The sequence below is a fragment of the Trichechus manatus genome, unplaced genomic scaffold (genome assembly GCF_000243295.1).
Source record: "Trichechus manatus latirostris isolate Lorelei unplaced genomic scaffold, TriManLat1.0 scaffold00159, whole genome shotgun sequence".
Classification (NCBI taxonomy): domain Eukaryota; kingdom Metazoa; phylum Chordata; class Mammalia; order Sirenia; family Trichechidae; genus Trichechus; species Trichechus manatus.
The window spans coordinates 2,332,016-2,354,025 of NW_004444095.1; the positions used below are offsets into that span (position 1 = coordinate 2,332,016).

Below are 22,010 nucleotides of genomic sequence, written 5' to 3' on the forward strand. Positions count from 1 at the left end.
TTTATAATACTATATTTATATATTATTGTAAGCTACATATTAGATATTGCCTTCATTAAATGTTATGCAAATAAAAAGGGTTATCATGCAAAAGTTCAATACCCCCTAGTTGTTCATTAAATGGAATGAATATAAATAGGCATATAAAATTACAAAAATTAGGAAATATATGCTTTGCAGTTATTTGTTTGTATGGCTTGAGCATTTCATTATAGCCTAAGGCATTTCTGTCACAGTAAGTGTCTGGCAGTTGCAAGAGAAAGTTAAATACACACACATACACATATGTGCACAACCAGTAAAGGGGTACAGACACCCAAGATCATGCAGAAGATGTACAAGGCTTCATTTTGGGTATTTGATCCACGTTACATACAAGCAATAGTATATCTGGCAAAATATTTTGTAGTGCTTTCTTTAGATTGATATCTTTTGTGCTTTTTATTTTATTTATTCATTTGTTTGGCTTGCAGCATGCTATTTGTTACTTTGCTCTGGGTAACCCCTGAAAGTACATATGTAAACCAGTGCAGAATGCAGTTCTAGAATAGCTGTGGCAGGAAAAAAAAAAACCAATTAGGGAAAGAGTGAGAAAGAGAAAAAGAGAGAGAGAAGGAGGGAGAGACACTGACTTGCCTCCCATGAGATTCAGTGGTAAAATTTCCTTAAACACATTTTGGCCTTCATTTTCCTTTTGAAAACCTTGCTGTGGGCTTCTTTTGCCCCTATCAGAGTACTGTGCAACCTTCGCAAGAGATTATTTAGTACTAGTTGCCACCTTGGAGCAGATCTTCCTACCTTTCCAGTCTTAATTCTGTGAGAAATGGCTGCAAATCGATGGTTGAGCTCTGAGATTTTGGGCTCTACTACTTTCCTGCAGTGATCACCGCGGTTTGCCATTAAGTTTGCTCCTTGGTCACGCGTGGAGTCCACCTTTGGGCGTATGTCATTCATTTCAGCCTTTAAACGCTATATTCCGTGAGCAAGAGACAGGGCTTGATGTTAGTAACACATGGAAGTTGAGAGAGAAAGAGAGAGAGAGAGAGGAGAGAACATGCAGAAGAATAGAGAGGGAAGAAAAAAGTCAACTTCCATAAAATAGAAGTAGAGTAACAACATGTGTGATCGCAGGAAAATAGGCCTTTGTCATTGTTTAAAATTGAAGTATATCTCTTTAAACTGTTGATGTGGTTTGAGAAAGCACAAGTGTGTTTGCCTGACTTCTCTATGTTGTCTGTGATGATTGTAATATTTTATATTTAGCAGCAGTCTTATCTTTACTGAATTTCATAGTTATGGAACAACCTAAATATGCTATGTGCTCAGGAGAGAAGGTAGGTAAAGAATACTTTTCTATTTCTTCCTGGTTCTTTTCAGTTCCCTTTTATTTTCCCATATTGAATGCATTGGAGAATATTGATTTTCTAACAGATATGGATCTGTGTCTCATACAGAGAACCTGAGGTAGGTTCTGCCTGACCCAAGGTGTCATAGAGGCTACGAGTAAAATAATTTAGTTCCTATTATTCCAAAGACTTTGAAGGAATTTAACTATAAATGGCATTCCATGACTACACTTCAAGTGAGCAGGAGGAGGTACAATGCAGAACCACATCAAAATAAGCTTTAGACAACAAGATAAAACTATTTTGGGGATAATCTGAAACACTTTCACAGTTTCTCATTAATAAAAGGAATCGTAATATTAATCACTTAAAAAAAGAAAAAAATGATTTTTTAGACACAAACATACAAAATTTTTGAATGTTCTTTAAATAGTAACTAGTTAAATTAAATTATTTAAAATGTGAGTGAAACAAAATGAGGAATAATTAATTTAAATGAAATTTCTTAAAATTCAACTCTTTCTATTTAATTGAGACAGATGTCATCAAAAAAAGGTAATATAATATTAGTAAGATATATTTGCACATTTTCCTTCCCATACCCTTTTACAGGAATCATTTTTTAATGGAAAGAGTAATTTGCCTTTGAGAAAGAAAACTTAGGATGTCCTAATAATTAGTTTCAATCCAAAAAGAGAGAACATGAAGCCATTTTTACTTTACATATCATTAAAAATGAAAAATTCGGTTCTTAAATAATCCCAGTATCATTACTAATTACCAGGATTTGGATTTTGCATAGGCAAAATGTCCAGATGATTGGGTTTTATGTATTTATTCAGTCTGCGAAAGATGGTAGGAAACTGGTCTTTTGTGTAGAGACACAAGAGTGTACTACTTTTAAGTTGCACAGAGACTTAGAATATGATACCAAAATAAATTCTAGTATCCCTTTCTCTGAAGAATTTAAACTGGCATAGTCAACCAGAGGTGTTATTTGGACAGACATCCACACTACAAAACTCTTCAGTCATTAACATCCCTATGAAGGAAGGGAAAGAGGGAAGGAGGGAGGGAGGGAGGGAGGGAGGGAGAAAGGAAGGAAGAAAGGAAGGATTGTTTCAATCTCATTAAAATATCCTCAGTATGTTCTAGGACAAACAGGACTGACATAACTCTAGTGCACTTTGAAAAGCACTATTCAGAACATTTTATTTGCTACCTTAAGCACGTCTTCTTTTTGCTGGGGTTTCTTTTTCTCAGATTCATCCAAAAGTGTATCAGCCTGTATGATCCACCTTGTGATGTCATCTACATTCTGGTCAAAGGTTTCCATGTGTTTCTGGTATTCCTGCATTTTACAAAGACATAACGTGACATATGTTAATTAGACAATATTTTTAAAGGATTTGTCCTACCTTTTGCAATTTTAAAAAGACAAAAATTTATTTTCATTCAAATTAGTTGTTCAGTGGGGTTTCTATACAGAATATAGCAGAAACATGGGCAGAAATACATAAAAATATAGTTGTGGTTATTGGAAAACACAAATATTATTATTGAATGCTTATGTAATTATTTTTCCATGATGGAGAAGATTGGAAAAGCTTCCATCGTCTTTTCTTACCAGCAAAAGGTTTAACCACTCTTCTGCTCGGGAAGTAACAGCTATCCAGTTACTATTCAGAAGACTCAGTTTATCTTCCACCAAAGTCTCTTTCTTGCCTAAAACTGCTTTCAAGGACTCTCCTAGCTCGGTGATGCTCTTTAGGTGAACCTTCTGTTTCTCAGTCTCTTTCTGAGTAGCCTGTGAAAAAGATAGCATTTCGGCTTCATGTAAAATATTGCAGCCTTGAGATTTAATGCCTGTGAAAGGGCAATGTGTATGGTTACCATGGTAAGCTTTTGTAAGGGCTTAAGCCTACAATCATGCATTTATGAACCAGGAAAATCATACCATATCATTTACAATTTCATTATTGGGTATAAATAATCATATCTTTATTACTAATTATACATATTTAATAGATAAATGTATGCAGAGTTCATCTAAACATATTTCTATTTTACTTAATTTGTACATTTACTGGCTAAAGGCAGGTCTGAGATAACCCATCAACAAATAAGGAAATGCTTCTACAAAATTCACTGAGTATGGTGCTACTGTATTCCTACAGCAGGAATTTTTAACCCTTTTGAGACATGGACCCCATTGGAATCTGTTGTTCTTGTTGGGTGTCATAGAGTTAATTTTCGATTCCTGATGACCTCATGTGACAGAGTAGAACTGCCCCATAGGGTTTTCTAGGCTGTAATATATATGGAAGCAGATTGCCATGTCTTTCTCCCACAGAGCCACTGAATAGGTTCAAATCGATAATCTTTAATTAGCAGGCAAGTACATAAACATTGTGCCACCAGGGCGCCTTCCCTTTGTCACCTAGTAAGTGGTCAATAGCTGCAAATATTCTCTACCTGGGATAGCACATAAGTCTTCTACTTTTACTTCGTGGGGTGAGGGATGGAGAGGGTTCTAGAAGGACCACCCTTGTGAATGAACAACTTCAAATTCAATTACATAATTGACTCAGATACAGCCCAGATAGTTTGTTTTGTTTTGTTTTCCAATCATTCAGTAATGTGATAGTTTCTAGGGTTGAGTATAAAACTGAAAAAAAAAGCAAAATTATGTGCACTCAGTTTTATTTGGACATATGGAATGGTAATAAGTCTACTTTCAGAAGTTTCAACAATACCTTAATATGAACTACAACATATGTCACTCAGGGTTTTTATGACATAGGAAAAAAATATCAGACATGAGTACAACTCAATTTAACTTATTTTTTTTATTTTTCATATTTGATAATTTCTAATAATTTTCAGGTACAGGATAGTCTAAATATCAAGCACTAGCTTCAGATAAACAAATTGACTCTTCTTCTTCCTAGTCATAGCAATTTTTCAATGTTAGTCCAATTTCCTTACAATATAAAAATGCGTATAATAGGTCACTTTCTCATAGTAGAAGACATACCTTTTTTTTCAGGTCTTTTGTATGAGGGTTGAAAAATGCTTTTTGATTTTTTCACCATATCTAAAGCGTCATTGCTTGAGTCTAATTTTAAATGGCATATTGAGGTTAGGATTTAGTCATCAGCTTATCTACTCATTTCATTGATGGGGTAACAGGATGGAAAAATCTCTTCTGTTGGTCTCTGCTTGATCATGCCATCACATAATGGAAACATTTTCTTTAATTTATTTAAAGGTAAAACTGTAAAAAGTGTTGGGATGCTTATCTACTCCCATAAGACCACATCCACAAGTATTCTTCAGGGCAGAGAAATATAATCCACATGTCAGATGGGAGGATCATCCCATTATTTGAGATTTAAATTAAAATGGACTTGACCTCTTCTACAATTTCACATTATGGGATGCCCAATGCCTTTCAAAAATTTTGTTGGAATTTCCCAGGACCGTCTATTCCTGAGATAACTTCTCATTCTAATTTCCTATTATCCCTCACCTCTTTTTTATCTCATAAGTGTCTCCTATCTTATAGATTCTGTCTTTACTCAGTCTCACATCAACTCAGATATGTGCCATAACATCCTTTTCTTAACCTTTCACTAAGATACTACTAAATTCCTGTTTATTTTAGCTATTTCTTGATTTTTTTTGTGCAAGCTCATTCGAATATAGATGAGGCTCTAACTACCAAACACACCCACAAATGTATTTTGAAAGGTCCTGCTCCCCAAAAGAATTCTGCATTCAATCTACATAACTGTTATACCATTTCTGGTCATTGAAAATGGGAGAGTTCTTTTCGGTATTAAAATCTATTCACGGGAAGAAGCTGAACAAATTACCAAATTACCATATAATTCTTAGGTGTGTATTTGTTACATTTAAGGTTTCTGAAATTCAGATGAAATTTACTATTTATATTTACATTTAAAGTGGTGGTGTTTCTTTTGATCTTCAATAGCTATAATGGAATCACTGGTGCATCACACAATCTAATATGTCTTAAACTTGAGAATATATTATTTAATTTTTTTTTAGGCCCTACATTACTCTTTCATGGTTAGAGGTTTAGGGCATATTTCACTATTACAGTAATGTGACAAATAATATAATGATAAATTAAAGAAGAATACAAAACACTAAATAGGAGATTTTATAGAAATATGTATTGACATTTTATTAATAATGTATTGTTATTTAAAGAAGAATTTCATGAAGGCAGAATGTGCAGAACAGAAATTATAGCTACAACTATAATGACAGTGAATACTGACTCCAATGACATTTAACAGATGTTCTATTTTCTAAGTAACAGCTGCTTGATGCATTCATTGTACCAAGTTAATGATCTGCTAGTGTTATTTCACTTCACAGATAAATTACTGTGCTCTCTTTAAAAAAGATATGTAATTTTTCATGGGAATGATAGTGTAACAGACTTGAGAAATAAGTTAATAGTTCTCATGCTTTTATAGCTGAAGGGAGTGATGAGTTAAGGCAATTATCCAGATAATCTAGGACCAGAGACCAGATCTCCTTAAACTGTAAAAGGTGATTGTTTAAAAAATTACAAGACATGGTTGATTGAACAGAATGCAGATTTCATAAGACAGCTTGAAATTCATGGATCTTGCATTGCACTATGCACTAGTTCTCAAAATTTGCTGGATATTAGAGTCATTAGCCACACTCAAACCAATTAAATCAGAAAGTCTGGGTGTTTGTCCCAGGCACTGGTAGTTTTTAATCATTTCTCAGGTAATTTCAAAGTATAACCAGTGTTGAGAACCACTGGCAAAATGGAAAGACACATTCTAACAGGTTTCATTGGGTGTTACTCCTTAAATTTTAGGCCAGAAGTGACAGCAGAAGGGTAATTTAGGTAACTGATAATGGTTCTTTCTAACAATGTATCTCATCTATCAATTCGTCATACTATAGTGGCTTGCGTGTCGCTGTGATGCTGGAAGCTATGCCATCAGAATTTCAAATACCAGCAAGGTCAGCCATGGTGGACAGGTTTCAGTGGAACTTCCAGACTAAGACAGACTAGGAAGAAGGATCTGGTGATCTACTTATAAAAAAATTGGCCAGCAAAAATCTTATGAATAGCAGCATAACACTATCTGATATACTGCTGGAAGATGAGCCTCTCAGGTTGGAAGATACTCAAAGTACAACCGTGGAAGAGCTGTCTCCTCAAAGTAGAGTCGGCCTTAATAATGTGGATGCAGTAGAGCTTTCAAGACCTTCATTTGTTGAGGTGGCATGAGTCATAATGAGAAGAAATAGCTGTAAACATCTATTAATAATCAGAACATGGAATGCACGAAGTATGAATCTAGGAAAATTGGAAATTGTCAAAAAGGAAATGGAACACATAAAGATCAATATCCGAGGCATTAGTGAGCTGAAACGGACTGATATTGGTCATTTTGAATTGGTCAATCATATGGTCTACTATGCCTGGAATGACAAAATGAAGAGGAATGGTGTCACATTCATCATCACAAAGAACATTTCAAGATCTAGCCTGAAGTATGCTGTCAGTGATTGAATAACATCAAAATGCCAACAAGGAAGACCAGTTAATAAAACTATTATTCAAATTTACACACCAACTACTAAGGCCAAAGATGAAGAAATTGAAGATTTTTATCAACTTTTGCAGTCTGAAATTGATCAAACATGCAATCAAGATGCATTGATAATTACTGGTGATTGGAATGCAAAAGTTGGAAACAAAGAAGAAGGATCAGTAGTTGGAAAATATGGCATTGGTGACAGACATACTGCCAGAGATAGCAAGATAGAATATTGCAAGACCAACAACTTATTCATTGCAAATACCTTTCTTCAACAACATAAAGGCGACTATACATGGGGACCTCGTTGGATGGAATACATAGGAATCAAATTGACTACATCTGTGGAAAGAGACGATGGAGAAGCTCAATATCATCAGTCAGAATTAGGGCATAGGCTGACTGCAGAATAGACCAACAATTGCTCCTATGTAAGTTCAAGTTGAAGCTGAAGAAAATTAAAACAAGTCGACAAAAGCCAAAGTGCATATTTGAGTATATCCAACATGAACTGAGAGACCATCTCAAGAATAGATTTGACGCATTGGACACTAATGACCAAAGGCCAGATGAGTTGTGGGATGACATAAAGAACATCACAAATGAAGAAAGCAAAAGGTCATTAAAAAGGCAGGAAAGAAAGAAAAGACCAAATGGGATATCAGAAGAGACTGAAACTTTCTCTTGAATGCCGAGAAGCTAAAACGAATGAAAGAAATGATGAAGTAAAATTGCTGAACCAAAGATTTCAAAGAGTGGCTTAGAACATAAATTAGATTATTATAATAAAATGTGAAATGTCCTGGAGTTAGAAAACCAAAAGGCAAGAACACGCTGGGCATATCTCAAGCTGAAAGAATTGAAGAAAATATTCAAGCCTCCAGTTGCAATTTTGAACGATTCTATGGACTACATATTGAACGATGAAGGAAACATCAAAAGAAGATGGAAGGAATACACAGTCACCAAACCAAAAAGAATTAGACGACGTTTAACCATTTCAGGAGGTAGCATATGATCAAGAACTGGTGGTACTGAAGGAAGAAGTCCAAGCTGCACTGAAGGCATTGGTGAAAAACAAGGCTCCAGGAATTGACGGAATACAAATTGAGATGTTTCAACAAATAGATGAAACCCTGGAAGGGCTCATTCGTCTATGTCAAGAAATTCGAAAGATAGCTTCCTGGCCAACCTACTGGAAGAGATTCATATTTGTGCCCATTCCAAAGAAAGGTAATCCATCAGAATGTGGAAATTATTGAACAATATCATTAATATAACACATAAGTAAAATTTTGCTGAATATAATTCAAAAGCGGTTGCGGTAGTACATCGACAGGGAACTGTCAAAAATTCAGAAGAGAACATGGATCAAGGGCTATCACTGCTTACTTCTGATGGATCTTGGCTGAAAGTAGAGAATACCAGAAAGTTTTTTACCTATGTTTTATTGACTATGCAAAGGCAAGCGACTCTGTGGATCATAACAAATTATGGGTGACACTGTGAAGAATGGGAATTCCAGAACTCTTCATTGTATTCATGTGGAACCTGTACATAGACCAAGAGGCAGTCATTCAAACAGAACAAGGGGATACTGCATGGTTTAAAATCAGGAAAGATGTGCGTCTGGGTCATATCCTTTCACCAAACTTATTCAATCTGTATGCTGAGAAAATTACCAAAGAAGCCGGACTATATGAATAAGAATGTGACATCAGGATTGGAGGAAGACTCATTAATCACATGTGATGTGCAAATGACACTGCTTCGCATGCTGAAAGCAAAGAGGACTTGAAGCACTTACTGATGAAGATCAGAGACTATAGCCTTCAGTATGGATTGCACTTCAAGATAAAGAAAACAAAAATCCTCACAACCAGACCAATAAGCAACATCATGAAAAATGGGGAAAATATTGAAATTGTCAAGGATTTCATTTTACCTGGATGCACTATCACTGCTTACAGAAGCAGCAGTCAAAAAAAGGACATTGCATTGGGCAAATGTGCTGCAAAGCATCTCTTTAAAGTGTTAAAAAGCAAAGATGTCACCTGGAAGACTAAGGTGCAACTGACTCAAGCCACGGTATTTTCACTGGCCTCATATGCATGGGAAAGATGAATAATGAATAAGGAAGACCGAAGAAGAATCCATGCCTTTCAATTATGGTGTTGGTGAATAATATTGAATACACCATGGACTGCCAGAAGAATGGAAGAAGTACAGCCAGAATACTTCTTAGAAGCAAGAATGGTAAGATTCCGTCTCACATACTTTGGACATGTTATCAGGAGGGACCATTCCTTGGAGAAGGATATCATGCTTGGTAGAGAGTGAGGGAAAAATAGGAAGGCCCTCACTGAGGTGAACTGACACAGTGTCTGCAATGATAGGCTTATATATAGAAAGGATTGTGAAGATGATGCAGAGCCTGGCAGTGTTTCATTATATTGTACACAGGGTTGCTATGAGTTGGAACTAACTGGACAGTACCTAACAACAACAATGTTGTATATTATAAAAATTTGTCCCTGAAATGAATGTGAAAATCAGAATGACCTATTACATAAATGGATAGGCATCAATTATTTTGCATTATTTAACATCCTGAATTAAATTTAACATTATTGTTCTGTGTATGATTCTCTCAGTCAACTCCTGGTACAAGAAGAATACTATCAATAAAATCTATTAGTGAATTTATGAAAAATGGTAGATGTGAACTATTGAAAAAGTTCTTGAGATTTTTTTAAAGTTCCAAATACATTGTTTTTTTTCTTTTTTTTTTCTTATTGTACTTTAGATGAAGGTTTACAGAACAAACTAGTTTCTCATTAAACAGTTAGTACACATACTGTTTTGTGACATTGGTTAACAACCCCATGACATGTCAACACTCTCCCTTTTTGACCTTGGGTTCCCTATTACCAGCTTTCCTGTCCCCTCCTGCCTTCTTGTCCTTGTCCCTGGGCTGGTATGCCCCTTTAATCTCATTCTGTTTTATGGACCTGTCTAATCTTTGGCTGAAGGGTGAACCTCAGGAGTGACTTCATTACTGAGCTAAAAGGGTGTCTGGGAGCCATACTCTTGGGGTTTCTCCAATCTCTGTCAGACCGGTAAGTCTGGTCTTTTTTTGTGAGTTAGAATTTTGTTCTACATTTTTCTCCAGCTCTGTCTGGGACCCTCTATTGTGATCCCTGTCAGAGCAGTCAGTGGTGGTAGCCGGGCACCATCTAGTTGTACTGGACTCAGTCTGGTGGAGGCCGTGGTAGTTGCGGTCCATTTGTCCTACTAATCTATCCCTTGTATCTTGTTTTCTTCATTCTCCCTTGCTCCTGAAGGGGTGAGACCAGTGAAGTATCTTAGATGGCCGCTCACAAGCTTTTTTTTTTGCTGTTCTTTTTTTTTTTATTGTACTTCAGGTGAAGGCTTACAGAACAAATAGTTTCTCATGAAACAGTAGTACACATATTATTTTATGACATTGGTTAACAATCCCACAACATGTCAACCCTGTCCCTTCTCAACCTTTTTTTTTTTTTGGTGAAAATATACATAGCCAAAGATACACCATTTCAAAAATTTCTACATGCACAGTTCCATCGACTATGCTCTTCAAATGTGCTGCTATTCTCACTTTGGATGAAGGTTTACAGAACAAAATAGTTTCTCATTAAACAGTTAGTACACATGTTGCTCTATGACAATGGTTAACAACCTCACAACACATCAACACTGTCCTTACTTAACCCTGGGTGCCCTATCACCAGCTTTCCTGTCCCCATCTGCCTTCTGGACCTTGTCCCTGGACTGCTGTGCCTCATTAGTCCCATTTGGTTTTATGGGGCTGTCCAATCCCCGGCTGAACAGTGAAGCTCGGAAATGACTTCACCACTGAGCTAAAAGCGTGTCTGGGGGCCATACTCTCGGGGTTTCTCCAGTCTCCTTTAGGCCAGTAAATCTGGTCTTTTTTTTTGTGAGTTAGAATTTTGTTCTACATCCTTCTCCAGCTCTGTCCAGAACCCTCTGTTGTGATCCTGGTCAGAGCACACAGTGGTGGTAGCCGGGCACCATCTAGCTGTACTGGACTCAGTCTGGTGGAGGCCTTGGTAGCTGTGGTCGATTAGTCCTTCTGACTAATCTTTTCCTTGTATCCTGTTCTCTTCATGCTCCCTTGCTCCCGGAGGGATGAGACCAGTGGAGTATCTTAGATGACTGCTCACAGGCTTTTAAGACCCCAGATGCTACTCACCAAGGTAGAATGTAGAACATTGTCTTTATAAACTGTGTTATGCCAATTGAGCTAGATGTTCCCCGAGACCATGGTCCCCACAGACCTCAGCCCAGCAATTTGGTCCCTCAGGGAATTTGGATGTGTCTATGGAGCTTCCATGACCGTGTCTTATACAAGTTCTGTTGGCTTCCCCAGTATTGGGTACTGTCTTACCCTTCACCAAAGTTACCACTTATCTATTGTCTAGTCTTTTTCCATTCCCACCCCTCTCCTTCCTCATAACCATCAAAGATTGTTTCTTCTTGTGGGTAAAATTTTCATGAAAAAACTCATAAACTTTAATGTTTTAGGATTTAAAAAATGTTCCAGGGAATCCTATTTGGCCATTTAAATTTTTAGATTGCATCTGGATATCAAAGAGGTTTAAGGGAACTGAATATTTAACTTGCTTTTGAATTTCTACAGTGAATTATTGTCTGATAATTTCTGCACAGTTGGATCACCTTTCTTTGAAGTGGGCACAAATATGTATCTCTTCAAGTCAGTTGGCCATGTAGCTGTCTTCCAAATTTCTTGGCAAATATGAGTCAGTGCTTCCAGCATTGCATCTGTTTGTTGAAACATCTGAATTGGTATTCCATCAGTTCCTGGAGCCTTGTTTAAATTTGCCAATGCCTTTGGTGCAGTTTGGACTTCTTACTTCATTACCATTGGTTTTTGATCATATACTACCTCCTGAAATGTTTGAAAATCAACCAATTCTTTTTGGTTCAGTGACTCCATGTAGTCCTTCCCACTTCTTTTGATGCTTTCTGTGCCATTCTATTTTTTGCCGTTAGAAACTTTCAAATTGCAACTCGAGGATTTAAATTTTTCTTCACTTCTTTCTGCATGAGAAATGCTGAGCGTGTTCTTCCCTTTTGGTTTTCTAACTCCAGGGCTTTGCACATTTCATTATAATACTTTACTTCGTCTTCTTGAGTCGCCCTTTGAAATCTTCTGTTCAGCTTTTTTACTTCATCATTTCTTCCATTTATTTTAGCTAATCTACATTCGAGAGCAAGTTTTAGGGTCTCTTCTGACATTCTTTTTAATGACATTTAATTTCTTCATGTGTGATGTCCTTTATGTCATCCCACAACTCGTCTTGTCTTTGGTCATTAGTGTCAAATTCGTCAAATCTGTTATTGAGATGGTTTCTAAAGTTAAGTGGGATATATTCAAGGTCATACTTTGGCTTTTGTGGACTTGTTTTAGTTTTCTTAAGCTTCAGCTTGAACTTACGTATAAGCCATTAATGGTCTGTTTTGTAGTCACCCTGGTCTTGTTCTGACTGATGATATTGAGCTCTTCCATCTTCTCTTTCCACAGATGTAGTCAATTTGATTCCTGTGTATTCCATCTGGCGAGGTCCACGTGTATAGTTCCCATATATGTTTCATAAAAAAGGTATTTCCACTGAATAAGTCATTGGAATTGCAAAATTCTAATATGTGATCTCTTGCATTATTTCTATCACCAAGGACATATTTTCCAAATCAGATCCTTCTTCTTTGCTTCCAACTTTCCCATTCCAATCACCAGTAATTATCCATGCATCTTGATTGCTGTTTGATCAATTTCAGACTGCAGAAGTTAGTAAAAATCTTCAATTTCTTCATCTCTGTCATTAGTGGTTGGTGTACTGTGTTGGTATGTGATATTATCCTATCACTGACAGTGCTGTATTTCAGGATAGATCTTGAAGTATTCTTTTTGATGATGTATGTGACACTGTTCCTCTTCAATCTGTCATTCTTAACATAGTAGACCATAAGAATGTCTGATACAAAATGGCCACTAGCAGTCCATTTCAGTTCCCTAATGCCTAGGATATTGATCTTCAAGTGTTCCATTTCATTTTTGATAACTTCCAATTTTCCTTGATTCATACTTCCTACACTCCACATTCCAATTATTAATAGATGTTTGCAGTTGTTTCTTCTCATTTTGAGTTGTGCCACATGAGCAAATGAAGGTCCTGACATCTTTACTCCATCCATGTCATTAAGCTCTACGCTAGTTTGATGAGACAACTCTTCCCCAGTCCTATTATAAGTGTTTTCCAACCTGAATGGCTCATCTTCTGGCCCTGTATCAGACAATGTTCTGCTGCTATCCATAAGGTTTTCACTGGACAATTTTTTCAAAAGTAGATCACCAGGTCATTCTTCCTAGTATATCTTAGCCTGGAAGCTCCACTGAAACCCATGCACCTTGGGTGACCCTGCTGGTGTTTGAAATATTTGAATACACCAGCTGAAGATTAAATGAGTCCCTGTGCCCTTTGGTGATGGAAACTGTAGCAGCTCTAAAGATCCTTGAGAGTATTTTTTTTTGGGGGGGGGAATGGGGGTCATAACATCTGAAATCTGCTGACCTTGCAAATCCTGTCCAGCCCAACTGCCCATAGTCTCTGTTTCTTTGCCTCTTTATGGTAGTGGGGCTCCATCTGGGCAGTCCAATCCTAGGCAAGTCATTGAGAACACAGAGCCTGATTCGTGGACAGCCTTTCTTATTAATGAAGTATGTACTCTTTTAAGGACTTATTCATAACCTACCTAATTCTAAACGACCCTTAAGACGATTCTTTTTAAAGCTTACCATTGGTTTTATCACGGTACCGAAATATAGAGATAAACTACTGATGAATTTTTAAGGAAAGGGCAAATGAAGCGAGGGAATATTTTCTAATTCTATTAATGGTGCACAGTAATACATCCTTATAAAATCATATTGCAGTGTGTCTTCATCTATGTTAAAAATAACCTTCAGTGATGTAGGTTTTACCTTTCCCCAGGCAATTTCGGAATCCAAATTACTAGGCATTCCTTCAACTGCTGATCTCTTTGTCAATTCCATATCTGTAGCTGCCAGCCATTCTGTCAAGACATTCATTTCCTTTCGCATCTTCCGGGACAATTTCAAGCATTTTTCCAACTGTTGCTTTCTTTCTGTTACCTGAAAAGAAAGATAATGAAATTGGTTTACTACTTCCATTCAGGTTTAAAGTCATATAATTGGAACTTTCATATCTTTGTCATTTTAAAATAACTTTTTTATTACAAGTTTTGTTTCCCAAATCTTATTTTAGAAAAATTATATATTCTGAATATTAGTAGTGCATAAAAAACAGTCTAGGGCAGATGAGATGAGATTCCTTCTCCAAACGATAGTGTCTTATATCTGGTGACATGATAGAAAGGAATGCTATAAGAACTTGTCGGTATTGTAAATGAAAAATAATTTATGACCAAAGTTTGTAATAAATAGAAGTCAAACTGAAGATATGGTCCATCTCTCTTAGAAACCTGTCAGTCCTTTGTCAAAGAGATGAGTAAATATGTTTACAATAATCTATATACAAATGAAGCTTGCTCTTGCTGGTAAGGAATCAAAATGGAGGAAGAATACAATTCAACTCAAAAGGAAAAAGTGTTTGCATGCTACTTAGAATTAGCAATTTTATTCTCATTACATCCTACTTTGCCACCTCCCCCTCAATAGAGTGTCTTACTTTTGCACGAAAACAATGACAGCACACTTCCTACTTAAAAATACTTTTGCCATCTCACAGGGGTTAAAATATGAATGCAAAAACAACTTTCACTCTCATTAATAGAGGAAACCATGATTTGATCCTGTGTCCAGTTCTCATTGTTTATAACCAACATGCTCAAAATTAAATTCTTCCCCATTCTCACAAAGGGATTGAACAAATTTATATTTTATCATCACTTTTCTAGATGTGCCTGCATTTTTTAAGTATTTTGGTTGATTGGTTTAATGAACAGCCAAGGATCCCTTTCCTGAGTAGTAGTCAAATGATCAGCAAAAGTCAGATAAATTATATCAGTTCCTCAAAAGTAAGTTTCATTGTCTCAAGCATTTTTGGATTACTCCACTATGCTCATCACAGTTCCTTGAACAGAGAAGGTTTTCACTAAGTACGTTTTGCATGTTGAATAAAGGAATGAGTAAAAAAAAGTTCCATTTATCATGATAAGCCAGACGATATGACTGAAAAATTAAATAATTTAAATTAATTCTTGTTCATTCTTGTGTTTGCTTGTTATATGTCTTAACTTTATGAAATTTTCCCTTTTCTGTCATGAAGGCTGGGGATCAGAGTATTATATGTCAATATTTTGACTCTGTAGAGGAAACATGGTGTAGTGGAAGCATGTTCGGCTCTGCCATCCCCAGTCGAGTTCCAACTTTACTGTAATCTTGGGCATGATACCTCTTTTTCCTCAGTTTACTCATCCATTAAATGGGATCATTCGACCTATCACATAGGGCTATTGTGAAGGTAAAGTTGGTCAGACAATTTGAGAGAGCCCAATACATTATAGCACCTCAGTCCCTTCTTTCATTCCCATTATTCTACTTCTGCAGTGGTTCAATAAAAAGTGTGCTTGAATATCCACAGCAACAGCTTTATTTATATTTATTTTACAGGTAAAAAAAATCAAAAATATGTTTTTTACTGCTAAGAAGTATGAAGAGTAAAATCTAGGTTAATCTCAACTCTCAGGGAATGGATTAAAAAGAAAAAAAATAATGCAAGTTCATATTTGTGCAACATGCCCTAGGCGTAATAGGTAGCAGCTATATATATAGTTCTACAACCAAAATAAGCATCCAGCCATAAAGACACAAAAATGTCAAAGGTGAAGATATGTTTAAAACATTTAAAATGCTAAAATCAAAATAAATACCCTGTAACTTTGGTATGGGTTCCAAATAGGCAAGACAATTCATTAGCTCCTTTGACAGAGGTATGTGTATAATCAGTTTAGTTGCTGACATGCATTTTTTTTTCTTTTTATGGATTTTCCTTCTATTTTTTCCATCAGGGAAATAAAAGCATCTGCCCTCATGACTGCAAGGATTTTTGTTTGTGTGTATGTGGGTGGGGGGAAGCCTTACTTCACTGTGTGTCTATGCATAGTTATTTTTTCTATGCACTACTTACTGGTAGAAAAATGATTCTAGACTCAGTATTTCAAAGAAATTCTATCTTCCCAGAGCTGATGTATTATTGATTTGTATTTATTTTATTTTGTTTATATCCAGCTAAGTAAGTTTTTTTTAAAAAAAAAAAACAGGAGACACTGCCATCTTAAGGAAACATTTTTACATGTTTTGTGTGTGTGCGTATATATGTGGGGAAGGGATACATTTAAAACAGCGCCATCTGCAGTAAAAAGTTTCAGCATTGTTTCATGAACAGTTCAAAATATATTTTCAGGCTGATATGAGTTTTGCTATTTCTATTTAAATTAAAGCAGAGACAAGCCAAACAAGGGATTATAGGGTGTAAGTTCTGGTGGCAGAGTGCTTAAGCCGTTGGCTGCTAACCAAAATGTTGGCAGTTCGAATCCATCAGCCGCTCCTTGGAAACCCTATAGGTGAAGTTCTGCTCTGTCCTATAGGGTCGCTATGAGTTGGCATCAACTATGGCAACAGGTTTTTTTAAGTGCAATATTATTTTTCAATAAATTTAAATTTAGATATAAGAAATTATTCTATTTTTATTCATTGAACAATTAAGCTGAGTTATTGATACTAAAGACAATTAACAACTGTGTGTTTTGTAAGAGAAAGTAAGATATTGAAATGAGGCAGGCATAACAATATAAATTCTGAAGTCAATTAAAATAGTAGGTTTCATTCTTTTTAGATAAAAAAGCATCATTATTAAAATATCCTTTGTTCCTTTTGCTTTTATTAACTAAAAACACTCTTGTAGAAGATGTTTTGCAGGTTAAAAGCAGACAATTCTTTTTCAGTGAAGGAATACATGACTCAAAGCAGTTTTCTAAGATGATATTTATATGTTTTTCCATTATCATTAATGTTTATAAATAAATCTTTACTTGGAAAATATATTTCTGCTCTATGTTTTTGCTGTATTTTGTCATGCTATTAAAGTTAAGTATGATTTCTTACTATTCCTTTTATCTTGCTTTAATAATACTGCTAAGTGACAAATAGTTAAAGTAAACAAACAAAAAAAAAACTCAAGTGTATATTTTCAGGGATAAATAGGGCTTTAAATCTTTATGAGAGTCATTCAATTACTAATAATAGTAAATTTAGGACTCTAATAGTCTTCTAATGTCACTTTAATTGTTTTATAGTCTATGTAATCTCTCCTATGTTATTTTATGTTAAATTTACTCTTTCAAAGGCAAAGATATTGTTCAAATCATTTGAGGCAAAGAAAAGGCCCAGATAATAATTTACATTTAAATAAAAGTAATTTTATAAAACTCTCTTTTCTAAAATAAAGATTTTCTTAATAGAAATGTTTTTATTAGCACATTATCTTAGTGTATAAGTCACATAGGTCAAAAAAATAAACTCTTGAGTATAAGGAGAATAGTTTTTCAGAATTTAATACGTTGTAACATTAGAATTAATATTAGAGATAATTCAATTGATTTTAAATATGGAGGAATTAGAGTCTGAAAATCGATAAACACTAGAATGAGATACCAAGTTTAGACATAACTTTTCTCTCTGTGGTGACCTTTAACAAACTAATAAAATGCTCTAGAAGAATATAAGGGTCTTTTATTACAATGGCAGATTAGGGGAATAAATAAACAGTCGAAATGCATTTTATTTCAAGATGATCACCATGCTTTGCTATTAATTGGGTATCAGTGCTATTTACTTTTTGACCCAAATTATATGAACCTTTTCTCATAGGATGACTACAAACTCTCTTTGAAAACATGCCAAACATAAATTACAGGTTTTTTAACATAAAAAAATAAAGACCATTAACTAATAAGACCAGATGTTTTCAGATTCCCATTTGAATGTAAAATTCACTTTTTCTCATTGATAAGCAATTTGGAGCTAGCAACTTCAAGACATAAACTTCAATCTATTTTCAGGGTAAAACATTAGAAATAAGCCTCTGTGTGGCTACATATCAAATATGAACCAACATTTGCATTTGTATCTAAGATGAGGCAAAATTTTCTTGTTCATGTAGTTCTATTCAATAAAGTTGGTAACTTGAGCTGTGTATTTTTCCCCAACCATTGAACGCAATAAATCTCTTTCAAGTAGAATGAAATAAAAATGTTGCCATTAAGTATTTTGTTTATTGTACATTAGACTAAAAATTTGCTCATTAATAATTGTCCTTCTAAGCTAAGCATCCAAAAGGTAAACCCCATCCCAAATTAACTCCTCATTTAAAGGTGCTAACTTAAAGAACTTAAAAAAGCTTAAATTTGTATTTAATGAGAAATGGTTATGTATACCAATAATAGATATATCACTTAATTTGTATAAGTTTAAGGCAGCAAGCTTGTTATGGAATTACTAATAGAATACATCTATTCTCTCAGATAGAGCATGATATATTAAACAAGTACAGTTTTTTTTAAATGAACAACTAATTATTATATTACTTTTTGTATTCTTTCAATCTTAACTGAGCACATACACATGAAAAAAACTTTTAGTAAGTTTACAGTAATGTAAAGTAATGGTGTAGAAAAGGACAGGTCAATCCTTGATGCTGACATTTCCTTTTTTATGATTAATATCATTATACCCCAAAACCTAAACCCATTGCTATCAAGTCAATTCTAACTCATAGCGACCCTACAGGACAAAGTAGAACTGCCCCATAGGGTTCCCAAGGCTGTAATCTATTTGGAAGCAGACTGCCAAATCTTTCTCCTGAAGAGCAGCTGGTGGGTTCAAACTGCCAACCTTTCAGTTAGCAGCCAAGTGCTTTAACCACTGCACCACCAGGGCTTCTTAAAATGGACATAAATCAAAACCAAACCTGTCACCGTCGAGTCGATTCCAACTCATTGCGACCCTACAGGACAGAGTAGAACTGCTCCATAGGGTTTCCAAGGCTGTAATCTTTACGGAAGCAGACTGCCACATCTTTTTCCTGGGAAGCAGCTGGTGGATTCAAACCACCTACCTTTTGGTTAGTAGCTAAGTGTTTGACCACTATACCACCTGGGCTCTAGTATCATTATATTGACCATCAAAACTCAAAATCTATACAGAATCTTTGATTTGAGGCATGTGAGGTGAATATCTTAGACATCCCAACAGTTTTGGAAAGAGGAGATATGGAGATGTAAGCATCTTTAATTGACAGCAAGATGGAATTGGTCATGAGACTGATCAGAACAACAATACAAAAATAACCACAGATCCAAAACAAATGTAACTGGCTATGCACACTATTGTACTAGCCAAATGTAGACTATGCAGTACTTGGCCATACAAGGAAATAATCTCAGTGGAATTTGTCAACTCAATTAGATCTAAGCTAAATATAGGTAGGCATAGTGGTTTAGAATTTTTATTACTAATCTTCAAGGCATCACAAATAAATTTATACAACAGAAAGTAGCCAGATGCCCTTTAGAACTATTTGATGGACCAATATAAACCTCCATGACTTATATATTTGAGTGTAACATATTTTTTCAAGCACTACTGAAAAAAAGAACATCACTGATTAATCGTTTTTTCTTAATTAGTATTGCACATGAGAATATATGTATATACACATACACATATATATATATGTAGAAAGAGAGAGAGAAAATACGAATTTCTGAGACTTTAATTATACACAATTACTGTCCCTTGATATACAACTTTAAAAGAAAGTAGGACATGGGAAGTGGCCAGTGTTTGGGGTCTCAACAGGCACTCACCTTTGCTCCCAATTCATTATATTGCAATTTCAAAGCTGTAACTCTTTCATCAAGCTCTTTGGGGTTTTCCGTCTGTTTCTTCTGTACAATTTGACGTCCTGTTTTTATCACCATTTCCACTTCAGACTTCACTTCACTCAGACTTTTATACAAGTTCTAAGTTAAAACATAAAAACAAAAAGTAATAATAAGCAATAGGGTTAAACTAGCTCATAATATTACTAATAAAGGGAAATAGAGCTAGAGGTCACTTTAACTGCTCTTCATGTTTACAATTTTAATGGAGTAGCATCTTGCAGCTGTGTTCAATATCTAGGTTTTGCATTTTCTGTTCATTTAAAATTTCTGTTTGTCATTATATGCACACATCCACATGTGCATGATTTGTATCTATTCTTAATAAAGTAAGAGCACATCATAAATATATTTGGTTCCTTAATCCAAGCTTATAAAGATCATTTCTAAAAGCTACATGATTTCTACTGTAAATGATAGAGTTTTATACTTTTGAGTTTGATGGAACCCATTCACTCATTCACCAGATATTTACTGAGTGTCTACTATGTGCCAAGTAGTATTTGAGTTATTGGGGAATCAGTAGAGGCCAAACTACATACATTCACTGTTGTTCTCATGCTTATGTTTTAGTGGGGGAAAAACATAAATTTTCAGATCATCACTTCAATATATATTATATTGTACCTAAGGAAGGAAGTTAATTTTTTAGGCATGTTACTTAGATTAGACAAATTTCTTACTGATGCAGACCAAATAAATATAAATTATTATTTTTGCTTCACAAAACTATTTTAGCATAATAAAGTCTAATGAAACAAGTCTCAAGACTTTGCTCTGTAGTTTTTTTTCCTGAAAGATATGTTTTTGTATGTATGTAGGCATATGTGTATATATGTATACATATATGTATATAATAGTTTACATTATACATTGCTGATTTAATATGTTCAGTAGTAGGTCTGAACAATTCCTTTTTATCATCATTAAGAATAGACATACTGGTAGGTAGTTGCTTTTCTGGAATTAGAACAAAATTTGGGTTTGTTTTCTCTTTTCAGTTTAAAACCATTGTCTAAAACAAAACCTTTTGTAAGGGCTGAGCAATTATCTGATTAATTAGGACTACATAAATAATCAGTTAATCCATCTTAATATGCTCTCAGTGATTATTTGTTATTAATATTCCCTTATTGATGACTGTGAGTTCTGTACTAGCTTTCCAGAAGATTTATTTTTTTAACTTCATTTTTTTTCTGTCTTAGAAGTTTTAAAAGTATCTAGGTATTTAGAAATGTTCAAATCATTAATTGTTCTGTTGAGATCAACTGAGCAAGAAACTTTGAAGTCAGATTTTCCAAATAATTTACTATTTAAACTGAAAAAAAACTTAATGATTTGCTTCAACGATGAACACTCATTCAGGTACTATTAACCATTAATATCATGTCATTCAATAGGTACAGAAAAATATTTATAACCAAGGCAGGGAAACATTTCTTATATATGTATTCATGTTGGAAGGACTATTTTTTTTTAACAGAACAAAAATATTTCTTAAAGGCAAAGGCCACCTTAAGTAATGAAAAAATATAAAAAGCATGAAGGAAAGATATCTTTATGGAAAGACTACTTGTGTTGGTCCTGACATCTAAACCAGAACCAGAAACAAATTGAGCAAGTGCCTTAATCTGCTTATTTTGTACTGATGCAGGGCATGGGAGAGCCAGGCACAGGTGGAGTGGCCTTCAGCTCATATTGACTGGCAGACGGGCCTTATGAGGTACCATTAGGAACGTGTTCCCAGAAGAGATCGAACAGCTCTCCCTTTGTGAATATATTTAGCCATGATGATAGTGCATGTGGGTCATTTTTGTTTTCAATTCCCTTTTGCAAAATTTAAGAGGGCATATGTTCCCGTATGTTCCTGTCTTACTCACCTAATATCACCTAAACGACATATGTCATTATATTCAAAATTTATTTTTTTGGGGTGAAATTATTTACAGTAATGAGGCCACTAAAACTAATCATG

General features: G+C 35.0%; 1 protein-coding gene across 1 annotated transcript in view; it reads right to left on the reverse strand.

Annotated features, from left to right (window-relative positions):
* The window catches only part of DMD (dystrophin), a 2,372,918-nt gene that overhangs the window by 1,364,920 nt on the left and 985,988 nt on the right, over positions 1-22,010 (reverse strand). The window contains exons 33-37 of the mRNA XM_004386236.2: positions 19,961-20,116; positions 14,034-14,204; positions 2,974-3,153; positions 2,569-2,697; positions 799-969 (exon numbers count right to left, since the gene is read on the reverse strand). Of these exons, the coding sequence (XP_004386293.1) occupies positions 799-969; positions 2,569-2,697; positions 2,974-3,153; positions 14,034-14,204; positions 19,961-20,116 (807 nt within the window). The remainder of the gene's footprint in view (positions 1-798; positions 970-2,568; positions 2,698-2,973; positions 3,154-14,033; positions 14,205-19,960; positions 20,117-22,010) is intronic.